This window comes from Podarcis filfolensis, assembly GCF_964270895.1.
Source record: "Podarcis filfolensis genome assembly, chromosome: 9".
Classification (NCBI taxonomy): domain Eukaryota; kingdom Metazoa; phylum Chordata; class Lepidosauria; order Squamata; family Lacertidae; genus Podarcis; species Podarcis filfolensis.
The window spans coordinates 72,865,716-72,886,681 of NC_139610.1; the positions used below are offsets into that span (position 1 = coordinate 72,865,716).

Here is a 20,966-nt window from a genome sequence, read left to right on the forward strand (position 1 = left end):
GTGGTCCCTGAGCTTAATTCAGGTGGTTTGGGGCATGTCTGTGAAGAACACTTTGACTTCTGTACAGTCCTGTTAAGTTCAGCTTGTAATACAATAACATACAATATAAGAATCAAAAGAAGCAAAAAGATACAGTCGTACCTTGGTTGTCGAATGCCCTGGAACTTGTACATTTTGGCTCCCAGACAATAAAAAACCGAGAGTGAGTGTTCCTGTTTTCGAACAATTTTCGGAAGCTGAAGTTCCAGTGTGGTTTCCGCAGCTTCCGATTGGCTGCAGGGCGCTCCTGTAGCCAATCGGAAGCCACGTCTTGGTTTTCGAACAGTTCTGGAAGTTGAATAGACTCCTGAAACGCATTCTGTTCGAGAACCAAGGTATGACTGTACTGTCAAAATAATTCAGCATCCAGGATTCACAATTGCTACAAACAGGCGGCGGCGGGGAATATTAAGTGGTCCACCAAGACCCTCAGCAATTTCTAAGTGGTCCGTGGGGAAAAAATTGGGGAACCACTGGTACACTCTGGATTCTGCTTCTGGGAAGGATTTCAGGCTAGGAAAGACCTCTGCCTGAAGCCTTGGAGCTTTCCAGTTGCTGTTCTGGGCTAGTTCCTAGTCTTGTAACCTGGACTTTGATAAGATTCCCCCTGTTCTTATAAAATGCTAAGTGTAGCAAGGGGCTTAAAGAGAGGTGTTCTCAGAGACTGTTCTCCACCTCCAAAACTCCCTTCATCCTCCAAGCCTTTTCTGGAAGCAAAGTACAGTGGAACCTCGGTTCTCGAACATCTCTGTTGACGAACAATTTGTAATCCGAACGCCGAAAACCCAGAAGTATTTGCTTCCATTTTTGAACGCACCTAGGATCTTGAACGGCTTTCCGAGGTGCGTTTCTCCATGTTTTCAATGGATTTTGCCAACCGTCCTTTGATCCTCGGGTTTCGAACATTTCTGAAGTTGAACGGCCTTCCGGAACGGATTACGTTCTAAAACTGAGGTTCCACATATAATGGCTGCTGTCAGGGAACTGCCATCAGAACTAGAGGAGGAGGCGAGGCCCCACAACGATGCTGGAGAGGGGCCAAGCAGGGAGAGAGGCAAGTCTCCTGTTGGGGAAGAAAATCAGCGCTACACCAGGGATAGAGGGGGGCCAATGGGGGAAGCAGAGAGCAGGCTCCGGGACTCTTCACTGGACACCAGCGGGGAGAGCACAGGTCCTCCGCTACCCACGCCCTCCCTGCGCAGAAGACTTCCGCGCAGGGAGAGTAGGAGGAGACTGGGCGTCAAACAACTTTTATGTTGGAAAAGGTTTAAGAAACGCCCACTGACGGATTCTGCCAGCGACTGAACAGCCACGGAGTGGATGGCTGTCCAGCGAGAAATGGTTTAACCAGCCAACCTAGCCCAGAGCGGCGGCTATTTACGCACAAGCAACCCCTAAAGCCATTACAGCAACCCGTCAGTTCCTGAAAGTTGCTTGTGCACAGCGACAGGCAGGGGAGCATAATGAGTCAAACAGGAGAAGCCGGCGCCACGGAGCGAGCAGCTGGAGTGCAGAATCTGGTGGAGAGGAACCGAGATTTAGAACAGCATGTGGCTCTGCTGACGGCGAGGCTGGAAGAACGGAGGGCTCAGGATGCCAAGGTCAGACCCACCCCCATCGCAAGGAAGGTACCGGGGCTGGTGCACAAGTTTGGGGGAAAGCCCCAGGACTACAACGCGTTCCGAACGGAAATAGAGTACGCTTTGGAACTGCAGCATGATGACTTTGCGGATGATGGGGAGAGGGTGGCCTACATTGTGGGGCATCTGGAGGATGGGGCGCGGGAATGGATCAGGCCCCTAATGGCAACGCAAAATGCTGCCTTGAAAGACGTCAGGAAATTTTTTCAGGCGATGAATGCAATGTTTTCAAGCGAAGTGGAGCAAAATGTGGTTCGGCGGCAATTGATGGGGTGCAAGCAGGGGAGCCAATCTGTTAGAGAGTACTGGTCGCGCTTTGCGATGTTAATCCACCGGCTTGGGTGGAATCTGGACGCGGAACCCATTCAGATGTTATTTGAGGAGGGGTTGTCCCCAACGGTCAAGGATGAGCTTTCCCGCGCGCCCTGCCCGCAGTTGATGGACCAGCTGACCAAGACTGTGCTTGCGATTGGAGCGAGACAGGAAGCGCGGGTGCAGGAGAAGAGCGAAGGGAGAGGGGAACGTTACCATGACTACCGCATTCCTGAAATACCGAGGCAGCCTCCCCAGCCGGCTGAGCCAATGGAAATAGATGGCGCGGCAAGAGAGAGGTTTCAAACACCACTGAAGGGCGCAAGAGGGAGGGAAAGGAGTGGAAAACCCACAAGAAGTGTTTCCTCTGCCAACGGCCAGGACATTTTGCCAGGGTCTGCCCTCAAAGAAAGGCCTGGCAAGGGATGGTGGGAGCTGTGGGCTGTGAGGGGAAGGAGGAAACGGATCAGGACCAGGGAAACGGCCAAGCTTGGCTGCCAATCAGTGGGGGCGGCAGCCAAGCCAACAACCAGTAGAAGTGCCCCAACCAGACCCTCCCAGGGCAGCGATAGCCATAGAAGTGGTGCTAGAACTCCCAAATGGGCACCCAGTCAAGGTGAAGGGGCTGCTGGATTCAGGCAGTTCCTGCAATTTCTTCAGCAAGAGCTTCGCTCTAGAACACCAACTCCACCTGCTGCCTCTGGATTTTCCCTTGCAAGTGACCACCATCGACGGCCGGGAACTTCTGGGAGGGGAGGTGATGCACCAGACCCCACCAATGAGAATGAGGGTTTCCAGGCACACAGAGACCATTGCCTTTCACGTAGCCACACTGTCAGGACCCCCAATAATACTGGGAATGAGCTGGCTGTCACTGCATGATCCAGTAGTGGCATCGCATCAGTGGACAGTCACCTTTGGGTCAGTTTACTGCTTGGAACACTGCATGGGGGGGGGAACCCCAAGGATGACAGTGGCCAGGGTGGCGGGAATGGCGGTGGAGCCAAAAGGGAAGGTGCCACCCCAATATGCTGACCTGCAGGGGGTCTTCAGCGAGAAGGAGGCGGATAGACTACCCCCCCATAGGCCCTTTGACTGCCAAATCAACCTACTCCCAGGGGCTCAGCTGCCAGTGGGTAAACTGTATGCCATGTCGGACAGGGAGATGCAGGAGTTGCGGGAATTTATTGACAAGAACCTGAAAAGAGGTTTCATAAGAGAATCAAAGGGGGTGGGGGGCAGTCCGGTGTTCTTTTTTGGACAAAAAGGATACTAATAAGCCCAGGCTCGTTGTGGACTACCGGGGCGTCAACCTGGTGTCAGAACCAGTGACCTTCCCAATGCCCAGGATTGATGACATTTTAACACGGGTGAGGCAGGGGAAATTTTTTACCAAGCTGGACCTCAGGGGGGCATACAATTTGATCAGGATGAGGGAGGGGGACGAATGGAAAACCACCATGTTCACCCCCCTAGGAGCCTTCGAGTACTTAGTTATGCCCTTCGGATTACAGTCGGGCTCCGCCTGCTTTCAAGCTTTCATGCACCACGTGTTGGGGTCCCTGCTGTACAAAAACTGCATAGCCTTCTTGGACGACGTCTTAATCTATTCTGACAATGAGAAGCAACATGTCAAAGACGTCAGGGAAGTGCTAAAGAGACTGCAGAAGCACCAGTTGTGGGTCAAGCTGGAAAAATGCCAATTTCACACAAGGGAGGTTGAGTTTCTGGGGTACAAGTTGTCAGACAAGGGCCTAGCTATGGACCCCAGCAAGGTGCAGGCGGTACTGGAATGGAAGGCCCCCAAGACCCGGAAGGACGTGCAGAGGTTCCTAGGGTTCAGCAACTTCTACAGGAAGTTCATCAAGAACTTCGCCCATTTAACAGCACCCATCACAAACTGTCTCAGTAGCAAAAGGAAGTTCGTCTGGACGGAAGGGGCCCAGCAATCCTTTGAAAGCCTGAAGAAAGCGTTCGCGTCGGAAGAGCAGCTCCTGCACGTGGATCTGGAGAAGCCCATGAGGCTAGAGACCGATGCGTCAGACCGGGCCATAGGAGCCGTACTTTTGCAGCCAGGAACCCAGCAAGACTGGAGGCCGTGCACCTTTTTCTCGAGGAAGCTGAACAAGTCAGAGCAGAACTACACGGTGTATGACCGCGAACTGCTAGCTATCTATGCAGCGTTTCGCCGATGGAGACATCTGTTAATAGGGGCGCGGCACAAGATCCGGGTTTGCACGGATCACAAGAACTTGGAGTACTGGAGGACTGCGCGAGTACTCAACCAGAGACAGATTCGATGGGCACAAGAGTTCTCCAAGTTTTCCTTCGAGATCCGGTATGTGCCGGGAGAGGAGAATGTTAGAGCCGATGCTCTCTCCCGGAAGCCGGAGTACATGGAAGGAGAGGGACCGCCGGAAGCCCGACACGTGTTCCCCGAGGACAAATGGGTGTGTGGGGGAGTGTTGGTTGGGAAACGAGAACTAGCCGGTCTCACCAGGGACGAGTTCGCCCAAACTAAAATCAGGGAACTACGGGAAGGAAGGGAAAACCATGGAGAGTTTGAAGAAAAGGAAGGGGTACTGTACTATAAGGGAGCGCTGTATGTACCGGGGGAGACCTTGAGGGGAAGGGTACTCAAACAACTCCACGACAACCCAACAGCGGGGCACTTTGGTCAGCACAAGACCATGCTGCTTGTCACCAGGCAGTTCTGGTGGCCAAGGGTAAGGGAAGATGTACGGGAGTATGTACGGGGGTGCGACCGCTGCCAGAGGGCAAAGGGGGAGAGGGCGGCCCCTGCAGGGTTACTGGAACCCTTACCCACGCCGGGAAGACCCTGGGAGGTGGTGTCCATAGATTTTATGACTGATTTGCCCAAATCAAGAGGGAAGACAGCAGTCATGGTAGTAGTCGATCTACTGACAAAAATGTGCCATTTCATAGCTTGCTCACATGCGGTGACGGCAGAGGAAACGGCCAGATTGTTTGTGGATCACATCTTCAGGTTGCATGGGGCTCCGTCGAGGGTCATCTCAGATCGCGGGAAACAATTTACTTCAAGGTTCTGGAGGAAGCTCATGAGCTTGCTGCAGGTCGAGGTGGGGTTCTCGACGGCGAGACACCCGGAAACCAACGGACAAGCGGAACGAGCGAACAGTATACTCCAGCAATACCTACGCTGCTACGTCAGCGAGAGACAGAACGATTGGGTAGAGAAACTAGCGCTGGCTGAATTTGCGTACAATAACGCTGAACACGTGTCCACGGGAATGAGCCCGTTCATGGCCAATTATGGGTGTCACCCCAGGGCCTTCCCGGGGAGGGGGGAGGAAGGGTGGGGCGTACCTGCAGCAGAGCAGTTTGTGGAAGAAATGGAGGCCTTGCACCAGCAACTCCAGATGAATTTGGAGAGGGCCAAAGAAATTTACAAGAGGCAGGCAGACAAGCACCGTCGGGAAGGGGAGACCATACGGGTGGGGGACCGGGTGTGGTTGTCAACCCGAGGGTTACCCTTTAAGGGAGGGTGCAAGAAGTTGCAGCCGAGGTGATTGGGACCTTTTGAGGTAACACAGCAGGTGAACCCCATGGCATTTAGGCTCAAGCTGCCTGACAGCATGAAGTTACACCCGGTGTTCCATAGGTCCCTACTCTCTCCGTACAGGGAGGGGCGGGAATTCCCGGGACGGGAGGGAGAAGTCACCACACACCCGCAAGTAGAGGAGAGGGAACACCACAACCAAGCCACGAAAATACTCGATTCCAGGTGGCGAGGGCGCAAGGTAGAGTACTTGGTCACTTGGGAGGGAGAACCCCGGTCCGAAGACACGTGGGTTCCCGCGGAGGCAATCAATGATAGGTATCTAGTGGGAGAGTTCCACAGTCGGTTCCCACGCAAACCAAAACCACCAGTGAGATTCTGGGAGGAGCAATTTGGCACCACCGACGACGAGGAGGAGTTTGAGGGTTTTCCTGACTCCGAAGAGGAGGGAGGAGAAACGTCGGAGAGGGAGGATTCAGACTGGGAGGCCCACCCCGCGGGGAGAGATCAGAGCGGGTGGGAAGCAGGTTTTGAATCCTCTGAGGATGGCGACAGCTCCTTCTGAGGATTTCCCGCATCGTCGGCCGAGGACAGGGACGAAGTTGGATCCAAAGGTCGGGCCGGGGGTGGAGGGGGTTCTGGGGGGGAGATGGATGTCAGGGAACTGCCATCGGAACTAGAGGAGGAGGCGAGGCCCCACAACTATGCTGGAGAGGGGCCAAGCAGGGAGAGAGGCAGGTCTCCTGTTGGGGAAGAAAATCAGCGCTACACCAGGGATAGAGGGGGGCCAGTGGGGGAAGCAGAGAGCAGGCTCCGGGACTCTTCACTGGACACCAGCGGGGAGAGCACAGGTCCTCCGCTACCCACGCCCTCCCTGCGCAGAAGACTTCCACGCAGGGAGAGTAGGAGGAGACTGGGCGTCAAACAACTTTTATGTTGGAAAAGGTTTAAGAAACGCCCACTGACGGATTCTGCCAGCGACTGAACAGCCACGGAGTGGATGGCTGTCCAGCGAGAAATGGTTTAACCAGCCAACCTAGCCCAGAGCGGCAGCTATTTACGCACAAGCAACCCCTAAAGCCATTACAGCTGCCTTTCAGTGTATTTTTAGGATGCTTTTCATTTCAGTAATTTTACATAGTTCATCCACACCATGGGCCCAAGTAATGAAGGGGGATTTCAAAACGATGCTTAAAATAGTGGGAAGAGCTCTGTGGCCTTTTGCAGCTGGGCGTTTCCAGCTGAGAGCCTGACCTCTTTTCAATACAGCTAGCTAATTCGGCATGGCTACCCAACAGCACAAGCCCTGCCCAGGCTTCGCTAGTACCTCTTGAGTCTGACCTCACAGAACTAGCAGTAGGGGAAGTACTGAACCACCCCTACCAGTCTTGTTTCACCCAGGGCAATTGCACATGATGGCAGGCTCTCACAATTCAACATGAAAAAACTACACTGTTGGCATCTGTCTGTCTCAAGAGACAATGGAGTGCTCCTCCGGAGGTGAAGTCAAACCACTGCATTAGCAGCACTCAAGTGTCCTCCATGGGGCACAGGCCTGGGCAGTGTGGATGGAGGTCCTGAGCTGCCCAGACGGCAAGACCCCACTCTGGCCTCACTGATGTGGTTTGAAAGAAAACAGAGCAATACACTTGGCACCAGCTTGGGTGCAGAAGTTGCGTACAACTGACTAAGGGACTCCAGATTTGTGTAGGGTCTACTCCTTAGCCTTCGCTTCTCCCAAAGATAACCTGCAAGGCAGTGGAAGTTTAGGATTAGAGTTTTCCTTTCTCCTAGGTGGGTTGACAAGAGCCATCTGCTCTTCACCTCCCTCTGCAGCGTGTTTTGCAGAAACTACTTTCTTGACCATTGGACCCATTCCCAGGGTGTGGCTGCTGTCACAGCTTCTAGGAGCCACAGGTGAGAGCTGAGTGCAGGGTAGGGATTCAGGGTGGACAAACTACCCCAGAAGGAGGATGACATATCTCCCACCAGAGGAACTACTGTCCCCTAACACCCCCCACACTACAAAAGTAGAATCATAGAATCATAGAATCATAGAATCATAGAGTTGGAAGAGACCACAAGGGCCATCGAGTCCAACCCCCTGCCAAGCAGGAAACACCATCAGAGCACTCCTGACATATGGTTGTCAAGCCTCTGCTTAAAGACCTCCAAAGAAGGAGACTCCACCACACTCCTTGGCAGCAAATTCCACTGTCGAACAGCTCTTACTGTCAGGAAGTTCTTCCTAATGTTTAGGTGGAATCTTCTTTCTTGTAGTTTGGATCCATTGCTCCGTGTCCGCTTCTCTGGAGCAGCAGAAAACAACCTTTCTCCCTCCTCTATGTGACATCCTTTTATATATTTGAACATGGCTATCATATCACCCCTTAACCTCCTCTTCTCCAGGCTAAACATGCCCAGCTCCCTTAGCCGTTCCTCATAAGGCATCGTTTCCAGGCCTTTGACCATTTTGGTTGCCCTCCTCTGGACACGTTCCAGTTTGTCAGTGTCCTTCTTGAACTGTGGTGCCCAGAACTGGACACAGTACTCCAGGTGAGGTCTGACCAGAGCAGAATACAGTGGCACTATTACTTCCCTCGATCTAGATGCTATACTCCTATTGATGCAGCCCAGAACTGCATTGGCTTTTTTAGCTTTTACTGTTTAGTAGTCCTAAACAGTAAATAAAACATCAAAAACAACCAAACTGAACAATTTCCACACAACTCACAGTAAAGACACAAAAACGACAATAACGGCAACCCCTACCTCCCAGACAAAACCCTCAAATACCCCAGCAACTGGTGGGAAGTTGGGAAATAGACACCCCTAAGCAATACAGACTGCAGATCAATCCACTCAGCATAATTTCTATATCCTTTGCTCTTTTGGTTCAATTCTTTTTCTGGACCTTGGAGGAGTTGGGAGGGCCTTGAGTTATTTACAGCTGCTGTTAATCTCAAGCAGACATATAGTCCTCCGTACTGTGGGGTACATGAATCTGATGGATTTGGGAGACCTGCTGACCTTACATGGCTGATGCTGTGGGTTTCGCTCTGTTCTGCTGTTGTTTCATTATAATTTGTCGGTGTGCAGTATCAGCCCTGCAGCTGGCGGGGGAAGTGGAGATACGTTAACCTCCCACTCAGTCACAGGGTAAAACATTCGTGCAACTTAACACTTAAATTTTGTGGCCTGCTTTTTAAATTATTTCTAAAGCGTCCCCCAAATTCACAAAATGCAACCGTTTAATTATAAAACCGTGCAATTAAAATTAAAACCACAAAACTCATGGAGCCGGGTGGAGAATATAGGTGGAAGCAGGCCAGAGAAGTAGGGAACAGGTTGGAAAACAATTTGAAAATGCTGAACTGAACAAAAACAAAGCAGGAACCAACCATGTGATGGGGGAAGGCACTTGGCTATCTGGCTCTGCAGATTTCCTTACGCCAGCTAGTTTCTTACATGCTCATAATAGGAGGTTTTTGGAGGGTGTGTGTGATGGATCAGTGAAGTTGCTGTGGAAACAAGCATGCAATGAACACCTTCTCCACCATCATCCCAAAGCAGAAGAGTTTTGAGACCTACCTTACATTGGACAAATTTGTGATGCTTTAGTACATATATTTGCTCATTTAGTTCTTCTGGGTGTATTGTTACTTATGAGTTGCCTAGAGAGAACTTCTTTCTATACAATCAAGGGATTCAAGGTTGACTCAGCCCTCGTCTCCTTTCTGAGTTGTAGGTCACTTAACCAAGCCTGTTTTCTCTCAATGAAACATTGAGTTTTTTCTTTGTGAAAGGACCACTTTGTTTCCTGTTCACACGATTGTGAGTCTCAATATGGCAGGAAGGTGTGTGGTGAGAGCCCTGGTCGCAGCAGAGGTTTGCAACCCTTGCTGAACTATCCATCACCTCCAACTCAGCCCTCGCATCTAGTATATATTTTGGAAAGGAACAGGTTTTCATCTGCTTGGATGTACAGTGGTACCTCGGGTTACATAAGCTTCAGGTTACATACGCTTCAGGTTACAGACTCTGCTAACCCAGAAATAGTACCTCGGGTTAGGAACTTTGCTTCAGGATGAGAACAGAAATCGTGCTCCGGCGGCACGGCGGCAGCAGGAGGCCCCATTAGCTAAAGTGGTGCTTCAGGTTAAGAACAGCTTCAGGTTAAGAATGGATCTCCGGAACGAATTAAGTACTTAACCCGAGGTACCACTGTAATCAGATGCCATTTTGAATCAAGATGGCAGAAGAACGGACCTTCCAAAACTTCCCTTATTCTAACCCCTGGTTTCAAAACGGAACTGATACTTTGGTTTCTAAGGATTTCTGGGCAGTGCCAGGTATGTGGCTGTTAGTGTCTAGACAAATCTCCACATGAAGGCCACAAAGGGATGCTTATCTCACTGTGCCTTGTGCATCGGTCCTAATAGGCGATGCCTCTTGAGCAGCCTGTCCAGCTCAGGTTGTAAATCTATAACACAAATGGACCATGGTGTGAACTTGTTTTGAATTCACTACAACTCCCATGAGTCTACCTGCCCTAACTCAGGACCAGAGTCGTGGTGTCAGCAGGTCTGATCCTGCACCCCATGTTTTGTCACATCCTGTTAAAAAATATATATATAGCAGTATTGCTTGAACTTTCTTTGGCTGCTAGTCTTGAATTATTCTCTTTCTGGGCACAGAGTGCCAGCCGCTGCTCTTGTTTCCTTGCAACTGTGTGAAAATCCCATGAACGCCCGTGACCCTTGAATATGTCGGGCTGCCGTATTAACATCTCTCCATTTATTCAACAGCAACTGCTCCGAGAGATGCAGCAGATGGCCAGTCGCCCTTTTGCGTCCATCAACGTTGCCTTAGAAACGGACGAGGAGCCACCTGACCTCATTGGGGGCAGCGTAAAGGTGAGGAACCACCCTGTAGGAGCACGGTTCCTGTAGTTAATATTCACAGATGCTGTGCTGCTTGACCGGCTTTTGCGAGAGGGAGGCGGAGGAGAGGAGAGGAAGGCAATATTAGAAGTCTAGCCACAAAGAAGCCGTAAACATTCAAAACCCAGCAGGCCTTGTTTTTGATCTAATTTTCTTTCTCCAGGCTGCTCGTTTGCATCTTTCAGGTTACGTTGGTTTAAATAAAAGTTGCAGCTCTTTTTAAAAAGATTTTTTATGCCTTGTAATCAAGAAGGATACAGTTTAATATGCCAGAACAGTTGGTTGGAAATAGCTGTAGGTGCTGCTGAAAAAGCCTTCTTTGCACGGCCTTTCAAAGGATGGGGGGAGGCTAATTGGCTAAGTATTAAGAAAGTCTTTCGGGTACAACTGGTTACAACGGGGGGGGGGGGTCTACACTCGGCAGCAGGTGATCTGGAAAGCTGGCCTGGCAACAGGTGCAATGGGCAGAGGGAGTGCCACCGCCAGACAAACTGCTTCTAGCCCCAGCATGCTGCCCTGTGGCTGAGAGTTGGGGGAATAACTTGGATAACTGCCCAGAAACCAAGGAATCTGTTGCACGTTACAACATTGCTGCCTCTGCAACAAGGGGGAGGAGGAAATGTGTGTACAGTGGACACTTGGGTTGCGAACGTGATCCATGCGGGAAGAATACAAAGTAAAAGTAAATAACAGAGAGAGAAAAGGTGGTATAATTAAGAGTGAAATGAAATGAATGTGAGTGGGACCGACACCGAGATCACCTGTATGCACTTAGTATAGCTCACCTGGTAGAGCATAAGACTCTTAATCTCAGGGTCATGGGTTTGAGTCCCACGTTGGGCAAAAGATTCCTGCATTGCAGAGGGTTGGACTAGATGACCCGAGTGGTCCCTTCCGACTCTACAATTCTATGATTTGGAACATAATTCTGCTCATGCACATACTCTTCATGGATGGGTTCACAGTGCTGCAACCAGTCCGAGCGGCTGGGCGGCCACTCCCCACCTCACTGAAAAGGCAAAGGGATAGGTGGAGAAAGGAGAAATACAACCTTAGGAATGAGTGGTGGTGAGCTGGTTGTTCCAACTGACACTCCCCCCCCCCCCCCGCTTTGAGGGAAGCATAGTCTGTCAGGAGTTAGGCCTACACTCGAGTAGGACTCTGGCAGAGACACATGCCCGACTGGCATGTTCTCTCCCTCCCGGTCGATCGTTCGGGAGCTTCAAAAGCCTTCTTCTGCCTGAACATCACAGCGACCGATGCCAACAGACATCGGCACACTTAGGGATCCGCAGATTTTGCACAGCTTGCGTGTGACAGACCTCAGCAAAACAAAGGACAATAGTCCCACTTCACAGAACACAGGAACACAAACATCCTGTCTCTGTCACTTCCCACTCTGTGGAGTCAAAACATACACCTTCATGTGAAAGACAACAATCCCATGACTGCAACCATGGAGCAGGAATTCTAACATAGTCTTGTTTCCAGTTCCAGTGTCTCTGCTGTGGGATAGTATCCACTGCCCCTTGGGTTGTGAACCAGTGACTTCCCTGCCTGATTTGTAGGGGGGCATCGTAACAGAGGCAAGGAGAGTGGGCTTTCTGAGGTGCAGCCAGTTAAGCGTGGGGAAGGGCTTTGGCTCAGTTGGTAGAGCGAATGCTCTGCCTTCTAGGGCTGGGCGATGCCAGCTTTTTAACATCCTGATGCATCACGAGATAAACATTGTGATATAGTGACACATTGCAATGTTGAAAGGGAAGGAGCATCATTTGGCTTTGGCCCTGTGTGGCACCGGCGTGAAGCCAAATTGCCTCAGTCAGCTCTCCCCACAACCAGCACACAGCACAGAGGGAGGGGCATTGGCCCTGATCCCCCGCAAGTCACTGTGGTGAAGCCAAATCACTGCTGCCAGTGCCTGGCGCAGGGAGGAAGGAGGCAGCCAGAGAAGGTAAGGCAAGACGCCGGGTGTCAGGCAAGCCCCACCTGCAATGTACTGCCAGGTGAAGGCGCCATTGTGCTCTGGCCCTCAAACCAGGCCTGGACCACATATCAATGCAAGCACTCCAGGTTCAGTCCCTGGCAGCTCCCGGTCGGGCTGGGAATATTCTCTGGCAGTGGCTCTCCAGGTTCTCCGGCAGCTAGTTGGGCCAGGGATCTGCTTCCGCAGCCGTCCTCCACCCTCCCTCTTTGCTTCCTCTGGCCCCTACTGCTTCTGCCGCCTTGCTCCTCCTGGGAGACGATTTGACAAGCTGCCACTTTTTCGTCTGCGCCCTTTTCTCCCCGAGCTGGGGAGCCGTGAGAACTTGGCATATGTTCGCCATCAATATGGGAACAGACAGCCCTTGTTCTGAATGCGGAGCAGGGTTAGGGAGTTCATGGATGTACAAGCTATCGAAACCCTCTTAACTTTTGTGTATGCATGTGTGAGAGTGTAGAATCTGTGACTTAAACGGAAGTGGCATGACTGCAGGGGGCGCGGGGATGGTTTGCCCGTCGCTTCTCAGCACGGGAAACAAAAAAGGACCTAATTTGTCTCTCTGCAAGCTGCCCCCCCCCCGCTTCCTTTTCCTTGCTCTGCTTATTTTGTAAGCAGAAGACACTCAGGTGTGCAAGTGCTCATGTAACACCTCTGAGTATAATCCCTGGATGGTGTAGGTCAGGTGTAAATTGCCAATGTGGTTTAGTTGGGACCCTGACCGTATTCCAGGGTGGTGGGGAGGAGGACTGGCCATTTGGGTGGTCTGGCTCATGTGGCAGAAACTCTTGGGCTGTCCCCGCACAACGGTTTTAATTCCCAGTTATCTGTGTAGGGATGGACACACCCACATGGGCTGCATTATGTGAATATTGTACAAATGGTCACGGGCACCACTTTGTTCGAAAATTAGGCAGATTTGTATCCTACCCCAATTTCACGCTCTTGGGAATTGCAAGGAGAGGAGCAGCTTCCACAAGCACGTTCCTGGCTAATTTTTACACGGTCCTTTTATGCCAGTGTGCAAAGGTGTGCCCCAATGGGCACATTGAGGCACAGGGAGACCAGAGCCTTATTTGCTGCATTGCAAGAAGAGCAGTCAAGGAAGAGGACCTGCTCCGCCACCTTCAGGCCAATGGGAAGAATCCCTTCTGGACAAGTGGCTAAGGGAGCCATCCACTCCCCACCTGCTCCTTTAGCAGCTTTGTGGCCTATTGCTGCGGTTGATGGGAAATGTGGCCCTCAGATATTTTGGGGCAGCATCCCCCACTGCCTCTGGAGTAACAGATTGCTTTGGGGAGGGGGAAGGAGCTTGGTTCCTCCCCAGTGTTGCCAGTTCTTCTCAGTAGGCCTCCCACCCCAGACTGTTCCTTGCTTCCTTGCCACCCAGTTGTTCTGGCAGGGCTAGATCCTGTGGGGAACCGGAGTTTGGAGCACCCCAGAGCTTTTTCTGCATGGATATGGTGGCTGTGCAGGCAAACGCCACGTGCGAATTGGCCCTCGACTGCTTAACTTACTAGCGGCCCGCCAAATAGTAGGAAATGGGTCATTTTAGTCAGCAAGGGTCTCTCACTTTCCTTTCGTGCCTGGCCAACTGGCAGGTCAGATTAAGCTAATTGCATCCTAGGCGAACGTCTTGCAGCTGGACTCATTTTGGAACAGTAGTCTCAATTAGTATATTTCCTGCAGTGCATAAGAAGGAAAAGAGAGAGCGATTTACCCAGTAGGAATGACGTCTTTCTAAGCCAACGCGTGACTAGCAGCCTAAAGGAGTGGTTCCCCCCCTTCCCAACTACCCCCCCTCTTTTATATTCCAGCTAGCCGGTGGGCAGCCATTTTGGTTTTGCATCTGGTACCCCTTTGCTTCACAAGGGCCAGTGTGGCAAGTTGACCCTCTAAGGCTTATCGGCTTGTTTTGTCATTAGATACCTGTGAAATACAGCTCTCTCTTTTTGGCAGAGTTGCTCCGAATCAGATTTAGAGCTGAGCTTTCTTCATCCACTTATCCCGAGAAGAATATTGCTTTGAAGTAGCTTTTATAATCGGCAGGTGTGAATGATCTAAGATTAGCAAAGCTTGTAAGCTGCTTGGCAATTTAACATTCTGTACTGAGGAAATAAAACCAGATTTCCGGCGCAATCTATCTAGTAGCGCGTAGGTCCTCATGTAATCTTGGAGCTGGGTATAACCAGGAGGTCCCCTGGCAGTATGACCCACTGGTGCAAAACAAGATCCTCCCAATGTCTGTATCTGAGCACCATGCACTTTTAGCAAAGCCAATGAGGTCCACGGCCTCAGGGCGTGTGGGTAGCAGATCGCTCCAAGTAATCCAAGCGGAGTCAGAAGAGCTTGATTTCCCCCTATGAACACACCGTTGTGGGTCCCTGCCAAACTCTCCCCCCCACCCCACCAAATCCCACCTCTTCTCTGTCCTGTACTGGCTTTCTGTCCCTGCCCACCAGCCAGTTCAGGTCCTTTCTTTCAGCTGGTCTCTGTCTTCATCAGCTCTCCTCTTCTTCTCATTAATTTTGCTGGGAGCAGCCTCAGCGGCTGATGATCCTTGTCTCACTTTTGCTCCTTCTCCTGTGTTGATCTCGATGGACCAAAACTAGACGTGACTGTTAAAAAACCCCAAACACACACAAGAGAACATACCATACCAGATGGATGGTTTTTGGCTTATTAAACCTTTCCCCCTTTTGTCTTCATTCTATTAAAAATTCTACTTTCCCTCAAGCAGTTCTTCTCAACCCCCCACCCCATAAAGGAAGATACAGCAGTGCTTGTGTTGTTGCCCCCCGAAGAGGGAGGCTGGGAGTGTAATATCCATTGGTCAGTTCACCCTTAATAAAGGTACTGACTATCTGGGGGTTGTGGTTTTTCTCCCTAAACGGCTAACATTCAGATTCCTGTGTTTTTTGCACATGCATCACGTCCAGTGTGTCGTTCACGGAATCACACCACCTCTGAGTTTTCAGTGTTTGGTTTGGGGCAGCATTATGAATTGTGTTGGGTGAATTAGATTCGCCTTGATTTCTGCTTTTTGTAATCTTCCTTTATGAATGCTTCGGGAGGAGGGGAGTGCTGTCTTGAGGATTTTGCAAGGGTTTTTAAAAGATGAGTTGATGATGCAATCTCCCCATCTCTGGAGATCCCCTGGACACCGTCGCCTTCCCCAAACTTGTGGCAGCAGGGTGTCTCTCTACAGTTTCTCCTCTTCTTCCCTTCCTCTCCCTCCTTCTCTCCATCTTTCCAGTGCCTAGCATGCTGCAATGGTCGCATCCCTGGTAATGGAAGCTCTGGTAAATCTACTTCTCCAGGGTTCCTGCATCCTGAGGAGGGGGGGGGGGGACAGAGGGGACTGGAAACCTTGCTGCTAAGCTGCAAATTTCGAGGGGGGGGGAGATCTAGCTGGTAGACAGAAGGGATGGCGGTGACCGGATCCTGCTTCAAGGCAGTATGAGCCCAGGCTCAAATTTGGATGTGTCTGGGGCTCACCTCTGATGAAGCACTTCAGACTGGGGGGAGAATAGCCTTCTGAACTTATGAGTCCTCCCCTTTAATAAACAAAAGCACCCCTTCCTCTGCAGCGTTTTAAAAACATGCTTTTAGGCTACCAGTTCACTCGATGCAAGCCGTGTCGGTGGGCAGGTTTTGAGCAGATTCTAATGTGCAGGGACATCAGAGCAAAAGGAGGCAAACTGTTCTTGGCTTCTGTGTTCCACTTGGTGCCTCTGCTGACATCACCTTGCTTTTTAATTCATGGAAAGGAACACGCTGCCCTTTGAACACCTGGCAGGGGGACGCTGTTGCCCACCACAAAGAGCTGGAGATTATGCGGGCAGCTGAGGTGTGCAAAACGGATTAGCTCCGCTAAAATTTCACTTTATTCTAAAAAGGCTCCTTAGATACAGGAGCGGCAGGAGGAAACAAACCTTTGTTGTTTAATGAATTATTTCTAGCTAGCTTAGCAAGGCATGGAGTTAGTTTTTGCAAACCTGGGACAACTTTTCCTGGTAGGTGCGGCAGAGCAGTGGCTGTGATGACCTCTGGGTGACTCTGCTCGTAGGGTTTCAAAGGGTGGGGCTGGGACTTCAGCTCATGCATTTTCTGCCCTCACAAGTGGGGCAGGGCTGTGATGGCCTTTGGAGGCACAAAGCACTATGAGTGCTTTGCTGAAATGATCCCACTCCTCCTCCTGACACGTTTGTAGCTGCCTCGTGGCGAAACAGCTACCACAAAAATGCAAGTAGAAAATGTGTAACAGTGATTATCATAGAATCATAGAATTGTAGAGTTGGAAGGTACCCGCAAAGATCATCTAGTCCAACCCCCTGCAATACAGGAATCTCAACTAAAGCATCCATGACAAATGGCCATCCAACCTCTGCTTAAAAACCACTCCACAGTCAAACAGCTGCAATGTTACATCCATGTAACATCCATGATTGCAGTCATAAGATTGTTGTGTTTCACATGACGGTATATCCCACAGAGTGGGAAGTGACGGAGACAGGATGTTTGTGTTCCTGTGTTCCGTGAAGTGGGGCTATTGTCCTTTGTTCTTTCTCTCTTTGCTGTCTGATGCTAGAGAGAGAGGGAGCCATGTTGCAGTGCTCCGTGTGTGTTTATATGTAAATAAAGTAGATTAGCCACAGTGCTGAGTTGCTGAGGTCTGTTACGCAAGCTGCACAAACTCTGGGGATCCCTAAGTGTGCCGGTGTCGGTTGGCATCGGTCGCTGTGATGTTCGGGCTGAAGAAAGCTTTTGAAGCTCCCGAACGATCAACCAGGAGGGAGAGAACATGCCAGTTGGGCATGTGTCTCTGCCAGGGTCCTACTCAAGTGTAGGCTGAACTCCTGACACTTACTACCAGAAGGTTCTTCCTGACGTTTAGTCGGATTCTCCTTCCTTGTAACTTGAAGCCATTTGTTCGAGTCCCATCCTCTGGAGCAGAAGAAAGCAATCTTGCTCACTCTTCCATGTGACAGCTCTACAGATATTTGAAGATGGCCATCCTATCTCCTCTCAGTCTCTTCTTTTCCACGCTAAACATTCCCAACTCCCTCAACCGTTCCTAATAATGCTTGGTTTCCAAACCCTTAATCATCTTGGTTGCCCTCCTCTGCACACCTTCCATGGGAGGAGGAGGAGGAAGAGGAAGAGGAAGAGGAGGGAATGGGAGCCCCTTGACCCACCTCATTCCAAGCCACTAGGCTGGATGGCTTTCAAAGGGGCCTTGACTGATTCATGGAAGAAGAGAGGACTATCCATTGCTATGGGCCATGGTGGCTGAAGGGAATCCCTGTACCTGAATAGCAGGTGCTAGAGGAGGCAAAAGCAGGAAAGGGCCATTGCCTTCAAAACATACTTGTGGGCTTCTTGGAGGCATCTGGATGGCCATCATGGTAGAAAGCAGGATTCTGGACTAGGTGGACCTTTGGTCCTATCCAGCAGGGATCCTCTTGTGCCCTTAAGTTTATTATGCAACATTGTTCTGCCTGGACACTGAGGTCCAGCACTGAGGGCCTCCTGGAGGTTCCCTCACTGCAAGAAGCCAAGTTACAGGGAACAAGGCAGAGGGCCTTCTCTGTAGTGGCACCCGCCCTGTGGAACGCCCTCCCACTAGGTGTCAAAGAGACAAACAACTGCCAGACTTTAAGAAAACATCTGAAGGCATCCCTGTTTAGAGAAGCTTTTAATGTTTGACGGACTATTGTATTTTAAAATTTTGTTGGAAGCCTCCCAGAGTGGCTGGGAAAACTCAGCCAGATGGATGGGGTATAAATAATATATTATTATTATTATTATTATTATTATTATTATTATTATTATTACTACTACTACTACTACTACTACTACTGCATGGGGGGATTTAATGGATATGGTTGGAGAAGAAGTGTGTGGAGGATTTTCCCCCCTGGGTTCATGTTCAGTGGTCATTCTGCATTTTTATTTTTTTAAGTGTTTGGCCCTGCCTATCACCATTAATTGGATTTGAAAAAGGATAACCCAATTCACTGATTCATCTGGTGTTTCGCAATACTTAATTAGGACTGATTATCGCTCTCAGAACGAGTATGGGGAATCTGTTTTTTCTTGTTGATGTCTATTTTTATAAAGAATGTGTTTATCAATCCCTAGACCTTGCGACTTGGTGAATTTATGCGAAGAAAAGTAATGGGGCAGAACGGAAAGTTCCCCCCAAGGTATCTCAGCACACTTCCACGGCATCTTGCGAAATGACACCCCTAAGAAAGGGGCGGGGGAGTGTCAGACAGGCCACCATATTTAGTAGGAAGCTTGGTCTGGGCAGAGATCCAAGAAACCTGTTCTGTCACTGTGGGAGCTGGGCTATCTGGTTAGGCTTCCTGTTCCTGGGAGAGGGAGTCAAAGCAAAGGCTCTTGGACCACACTAACAGCCTCTTGGGTGCGGAAGCGGGAGGCCTTCTTCAGCTCTGCGGCATTAGCCATTCCGTTGAGAAGAGTAGGTACCTGCAGGTTGGGTAAGGGAAGATGAACTCCATGGAGTTCCCCTTCAGTTGTGACTCACCTGATGAGATGCACATTAAGAAAACAAGAGCCTAAGGAGAGATTGGTGGATCAGGCCAACGGCCCACCTGGTCCAGCATCCTGTTCCCACAGTGGCCAACCAGATGCCTGTGGGAAACCTGCAAACAGGTCCCAAACCCTCTGAGTGAATGTAGTGCATTTCTCATTTCCATTGCAGAAACAGGGGTTCATACATTACCTGGGGATTAGGGATATGGTGGGGGTTGCATGTTCTTTTAGTACGGAAGGCTTGTCCTTAAGTATTTTCGTCTTCATTCTCTCTTACAAGGAATGCACCTAAACCAAAGTAGCCTAAAAAATAAACACCCTATCGTAACTCTGTCCTGGCTTAATATCAATCAAAATGTTAATGAAGATCATGGACCTGCACATCTTGCAAGTTGCTTGCTTGAACAGCTGGACCATTGGCTCTCTCTCCTTTTCCTGAAACCAGTGTCCTTCAGCCTTAGCTCCTCAGATGCTGTTGGACTACAACTTCCATCGTCCATGACCATTGGCTAAGTTGGCTGGGGATGATGGGAGTTGTAGTCCGTCATCATCGGAAGAACCAAGGTGGAAGAACACTAATCTAAACCGTGGTGTGGAATGTCTACTCTGCTCCCATTTGGTCTGTGACACCCTTTCAGGCAAGCCATGCCCACCTGCCCTACAGGCAGGGCAGGTAAACATGTGGTGCTCTACTGAAAGTGGAGCTAGCAGGCTCTGCCAATCAGCTGGCGGGCCTTTGACTGCTTGGTTTGATTTCAAAGGAAAACTGGTTACTTGGTTGGGTGATTGGCAGCTAGGGGGCCTGCCCACCTGTTAAAGTTGGCCCGTAGAGGAGGCAAAGATCCAGTCTGCTTGCCGGATTCCAATTCCCCACCCTTCCTCTTCTACACTATTTATATATACTTGTCTCCTCTTTCTCTTTCCTCTTCTTTCTGTCTATTTCTCTCTCCATGCTGGATGCCACCATGGGCAATGTATTACTTGGAGTTGCCTGGCACTGCATGCCCATTAGTTCTAGTAATTGAGTTCCGGCAGAATATATGGTGCAAGTTTGTTCTCCACTGCTTTTGTAAGAAAAGAATTATTTTGAACTTTAGCAACTCTATAGGGAGTGGAGATTCCAGGGCACAGGCTGCTGTAAATATCAGCCTCCCTGTGGTAGACAGCGAAATGCTTTGCAGGGACTAATCCATCAGTGTGTTTGTTATCCGTTTAATACTAGAGATGCGTAAAGGCACTAATTTTGGTTTCTCTCTCTGTCACTGCCTTGTTAGGCATTTGTTAACTTAATGGTGACTTTGGTTCCTTCTCCCTTTCTTTTAACATCTTTAGTTTCTGTTTGGCTCAGAAGTACTGCATTATAATGCCTCACCTAACGAAAAAGGCAATAATTGCTCCGTTTAGGACGTCATAAAAAGAATTTGCTTGAAGCTGAAACTTTATAAGCAACAAAACGTACCAGCCGCTAAGCAGAACAGTGTTTTCCTTTCCTTTCCTTTTGTGATTGCTTCTCTGATAGTTTGCTCGCACAAAGACCCAAGTTTCCGTGCCTTGTTCCCAGCTACTTTGCTGTTGAGAACACTCTGCTACTTTTAATAGATGTTGAAATACAGCTCCTTAGTACCTTTTCGATTTAATTACATGCCCCATTAAAATGAGCTGCTGATCTATCAAAGTGAAATATAGATGGAAACACTTTCCAGTTTATTTTCGACCACAGGGTCTTGGAGCCCTGCTAAGTGCATGTTAGACATGTTTCAGGATCCGTACAGAAGAAACCAGCGGGGCATTGCAGAGGGCTAGAGATTTGCGGCATGAGCTTGAGAGAGAAAAATGAATTTCATACTCAGGAATGCCACCTGTGTCTGTGATTTTTGGGAAACCCTAGGGAGCTGCTGCCAGCCAGTGTAGGTAATACTGAGCTAGGCAGACCCAATGGTCTGACTCTGTAT

At 50.0% G+C, this 20,966-nt stretch overlaps 1 protein-coding gene across 2 annotated transcripts in view; it reads left to right on the forward strand.

Annotated features, from left to right (window-relative positions):
* Positions 1-20,966, forward strand: part of ATRN (attractin) — a 167,947-nt gene that overhangs the window by 137,619 nt on the left and 9,362 nt on the right. For both annotated transcript variants that reach the window (XM_083631612.1, XM_083631613.1), the window contains exon 27: positions 10,341-10,448. In XM_083631612.1, coding sequence (XP_083487738.1) covers positions 10,341-10,448 — 108 coding nt within the window. The remainder of the gene's footprint in view (positions 1-10,340; positions 10,449-20,966) is intronic.